Source organism: Onychomys torridus, chromosome 8, assembly GCF_903995425.1.
Source record: "Onychomys torridus chromosome 8, mOncTor1.1, whole genome shotgun sequence".
In the NCBI taxonomy this organism is placed as follows: domain Eukaryota; kingdom Metazoa; phylum Chordata; class Mammalia; order Rodentia; family Cricetidae; genus Onychomys; species Onychomys torridus.
Window position 1 is genome coordinate 37,653,950 of NC_050450.1, and position 4,901 is coordinate 37,658,850.

Below are 4,901 nucleotides of genomic sequence, written 5' to 3' on the forward strand. Positions count from 1 at the left end.
CAACTCAAGAGAAGTAGTCCTTTCATCTTATTGGAATCTTCACCCAACAACCTTAACTGCCTTTTCTCACTCATCTGTGGTGTTTTTGTCTAGCTCTTTAAGTAATATCTGCATAGTTCTTACAGATGATTTTACAAATCAGTGAGATGCTCAAGAGTTTAACAATATGTAATGAAACATTTTTACAGAGAGTGGGTAGGATCTCTGAAAGCCTACTCTCATCCATTTTAAATAAGTGCCAGTTGGTGTTGAGCATCTAGTGGACATTTAAAGAGAAATGTTAGCATAGTTTGGTAGAGTACAAATGGATTTTCATCACTTCTGCTGATCATTTAATTATTGGGGACAGCAGCATGGACAGAAGACACCACCCCTCAGCCATCCTCATCCTGGGGTACCTTGATGACACAAGGCCACTGTGCATTGCATTTTCTATGGTGGTCTTTGCAGGGCTAGCTTATGATGCTCAGGCTGGCTCAGGCCTGAGGGTAGCATTCTGACCTGGTATGCCTGCTTCTAGTACTGGACACTCAGATCTGACAGGCCATAGGCCAACATTGTGGCCCTTGGCTTCCATTCGCTGCTAGAAGGACCTTAGGCTGAACAAACAATTTGTGACCTATGACTTTTATTTTCCATGTCCCATGTGCTCTGGGGGACATCTGTCCACCTTAAGACAGGCTTAGTATTTTCTCCTGTGAGCTATTGGTAGGCTTTACATCTTTCCAGAAGCTCCCTAGCACAGCATTGGCCTGTCTGTCAACTTTTCACCTAGGCATTCCAGTTCACATACAGTGATAAAAAATCAGTATCTTAGGGGGTTGGGGATTTAGCTCAGTGGTAGAGTGCTTGCCTAGCAAGCATAAGGCCCTGGGTTCGGTCCTCAACTCTGGAAAAAAAAAAATCAGTATCTTTAATTTTTAGCTTTGTTGAGGATAAAACCAGGGCTTAAAATAAGAACTAGTAATTTTGATGTAGATTTGTGTGAGAGAAATATAAAGCATCAGATTTTAATTGGACAAATAATCTACATTCATGAGAATGAACTTAAGATGGAAATTACATGGATGATGGTAAAACTTGGTTGGGTTATGTAAGACATGGAATATGATCTGATGGAAAGGCTAATTAAATTTGGGAAAGTATGAGAAATACACTAACACGGTTTTGCACAAGCCATATTAAAAGATGTGTTTTGACCACCTGAATGGGTCACTTTGGCTTGGGCAGTGTATGAGGGATAGAAAGAGCTGAGGAAAGCAGACAGTTCCTGGAGAAGCAGTTAATTAATTGTAATTGACTCTGGGGCCCCCAGAGATCTCCAAGGCCACATTTGAATAAACATTCCTGTTTCCACTTCTATTAAGGAGGCCCAGGCAATGTCCCAAGGGTGGGGGTGGTACAGTCTGCCTTAAGGTGAGGTTGGATAATATAGCAGCTCCTATCAAGGACAGTTGCTTATGGTGAGGGAGCCAGAGACCAGTACAGGATGTTTCCCCCTCTGCCTTTAGTTATGGGTCTCAGCAGGTGATCCTGTTGGAAGAGGTGGCCTCAGGTAAGCATAATTTCTCCAGGATCAGAGCTGTGTGTGATCCAGCCTGCCATATCATAGATACAGTTGGGACCAAAGAGAAAGAGGTCTTTCTCTAACACTTCTAGATGACATTGGTGTGGAATGGGTTTCATATTATCTAGAAGCCGGTGGGACTGAGGGAAGTAAACACAATCCATGCCCACCAGGACTGTTTTGAGTACAGACTGGGTGGGATACTCTGGATTCACAGTCTTCTACAACTCCATTTCTTTGATGTCCTGGATCTAAGATGCAATCCAAACTGTAGAAAACAGAACCAGGAGACAGATCACAGTCATGTTCAGAGCTGCTGAAAATCAATTAAGAACTGTTTATTAGAGCGGCTGAGGATGGAAGAGTATTCTCATTTGGAGGCAGTGTTCCCTGTGGGGAGTCGAAGTTCAAAATGTCATATTTTCATTCAGACTTTGAATTTTTGTTAAGTTGACCAGACTCCTTTTATTTTCTGGTCTTATACTACATAATGCTAGTGTGCTATTATTAAATATTTCATCAAGGAGTTTTGAAAATCACCCCAAATGCTATGGGATAGAGTGGGTGAGGTGTGATTTCTCTAGATGGCATTGCCAAGAGAGAATGACTTGAGTCAGAGAAAGTACAGTCTGATGCAGAATGAGTCCAAGGATGATTTAATGCCTACTCAGCTTTGGTTGAGAGTTCAGTTCTCTAGAGGCTAAAGAGGTTACATACACAAGCATAACAAGGGAAAACTGGGTTAGATTTAATGTATTTTTATACATTTAAATTATCTTTTAATGACATAGTGTTGATCTCATTCCTTTCATCAAGCTCCAAGCATTTAGACACTGATACTGCTGATGCTCCACATCACGAAGACTGGTGAGTATCTATGTCTATCTCTCTGTGTGGTTTTGAGGGCCTCTGTATATGAATAGTCTCCACAAAAAATGAAATATGTTTGTAGTTCTGACAATAAAACCAAGGCTTCCCCAATACTAGGCAGTTTCTTAACAATTCTGTCTCCAAGCCAGTAGTAAAGTTATTGGATGAGAAGTCAGATACCATCACTGTGCTGGAACAGTGAGTACATGATGCATCTTAAAACAAAGAAGACATATTGGAGCCTGATAACTCACTGAGCAGTGGGGATAGGTTCTGTGTATGTTGGAGTTTAAACACCAGACCTCACTTCTGTGGCAAGTGCTATACCTCTGTGCCTTTCCACAATCTGTTTCATACTATTTTAAAAGAAATTCCAATGTTACTAGGTAGGTCCAAATCTCAGTGCAATAGGAACAGGACCAAGAGGCTGGACTAAAGTCTAGGAAAAAAGAGAAAGAGGAGATATGGTTCAAACACAGATGATGTCATTCCTAATCGAGTTATATTCTACCTAAAGTAGAAAAAAGTAAACCTAGAAGACTTGGGGAAGTGAACTGGATACCAGAATAGATAATAAACTCATCATTTAGGAGTACTTAAGGAGTACTCTATCCAGTGAGTATATGAACCATTATTTTTCATAGGATGCACTGATTTACCTTCTGGTACTTGTTCATGTCAAAGGCTATGGGAAGCTTCAACAACAGTTTGGGAGGAGGCTTCATTTTGGTGGGCTTTTCAGACTGGCCTCAACTAGAAATCATCTTCTTTATTTATATTTTGATTTTCTACTCCTTCACTCTCTTTGGCAATACCGCCATCATTGCCCTCTCCCGAATGGACCCTCAATTACACACTCCCATGTACTTCTTCCTGTCACACCTCTCCTTCCTGGACCTCTGCTTCACCACCAGCACTGTGCCCCAGCTCCTGATCAACCTTCTTGGACTTGACAGGACCATCAGCTATGGTGGGTGTGTGGCCCAGCTGCTCATATCTCTCGCTCTAGGCTCCACAGAGAGTTTGCTCCTGGTGGTGATGGCCTTTGACCGCTACGCTGCTGTGTGTCGTCCCCTGCACTACATGACCATCATGCACCCCCTTCTCTGCCAGGCATTGGCTATTGTCTCCTGGATGGGAGGCCTCATGAACTCTCTGATTCAGACAAGCCTCATGATGACCATGCCTCTCTGTGGCCGTCGACTGAATCACTTCTTCTGTGAGATGCCTGTGTTCCTCAAGTTGGCCTGTGAAGACACAGAAGGAACAGAGGCCAAGATGTTTGTGGCCAGAGTGGTGATTGTTGCAATTCCAGCTGTGCTCATCCTGGGCTCCTATGCACAGATTGCCAGGGCAGTGCTGAAGGTCAAGTCAACAGCTGGGCGCAGAAAGGCTATTGGGACCTGTGGGTCCCACCTCCTGGTAGTTTCTCTGTTTTATGGCTCAGCCACCTACACATACTTACAGCCCAAGGACAGCTATTCTGAGAGCAAAGGGAAGTTTGTTGCCCTTTTTTATACTATCATCACCCCCATGCTCAACCCTCTGATTTATACCCTGAGGAACAAGGATGTGAAGGGGGCTCTGTGGAGGGTACTGGGGAGAGGCACAGCCACAGGGTAGGAAAGAACAGGTGAGCAGCAAAAGGCTTTATATTCTGTCAGACCAGAGGGCTTCAGTGGGAGGGGGAGTTGGATGTCAATGCAAATACAATTAATTATGAACATTCATGTGAGTGTCAAAGCATATGAAAATAGAAAAATAAAACCAAAAACTGTCCTGGGCTGGCAAGATGGCTCAGCAGGTAAAGGCACTTGCTGCCCAGGTTCTTAGTTTGATGCCTGAATTCCACATAGTGAAAGACCTCTAACCTCTCTCTCTCTCTTTCTTTCTCTCTACTTATCTCTCTATCTCTATCTCTATGTCTTTCTGTGTATGTATGTGTGTATATAAATATATTAAAATAAAACAAACATATTAAAAATTAAAATAAAAAACCAGTCCCCAGGAGGCATCAGAACTATAGTACCGTCCTTATTTGGAAGTTGGAGTGGGGATCTGCTCTCTGTCATCACTGCTCAGCAAGGATAAATGTGAATTCAGACACAACTTTCCATAGGAGACTGGGAGAGGTTGACTGTGAGCACCTGTGGAAATGGGCCGGGTTCTTGGCAGGGAAGAATGTACTGTGAACACTTGTGGGAACTGGATTGGTTGTGGAAAATCTGAATGTCATAGGATTTATAATTCAATTGTGGTGTCTGACTTTGAGTGTTGCAACTCAGAATGATAAATCCAAGGGTTTGTTCTGATTTTCTATCCATTTTGTATCTTCATTTTAATTTAGTATCCAAACATTCATATGCTGTGTTTTGATCAAATCCACCCACAGGTCTTCCTTCCAATTTCTCCCTTTCCCTCGACACCACTTCTCTCTCCCAACCTCATGCCTTTTTAAAAAACA

General features: G+C 42.6%; 1 protein-coding gene across 1 annotated transcript; it reads left to right on the plus strand.

The window, feature by feature from the left end:
• Window positions 1–3,124: 3,124 nt before the first annotated feature.
• Window positions 3,125–4,062, plus strand: LOC118588383 (olfactory receptor 10). Its single transcript, XM_036194653.1, has one exon. The coding sequence runs from the start codon at window positions 3,125–3,127 to the stop codon at window positions 4,058–4,060; it is 936 nt and encodes a 311-aa protein (XP_036050546.1). The 3' UTR covers window positions 4,061–4,062.
• Window positions 4,063–4,901: the final 839 nt, after the last annotated feature.

Bases quoted from the DNA above. Each gene is read 5' to 3' on its own strand.
- LOC118588383 (XM_036194653.1), top strand. From the start codon at position 3,125: ATGGGAAGCTTCAACAACAGTTTGGGAGGAGGCTTCATTTTGGTGGGC.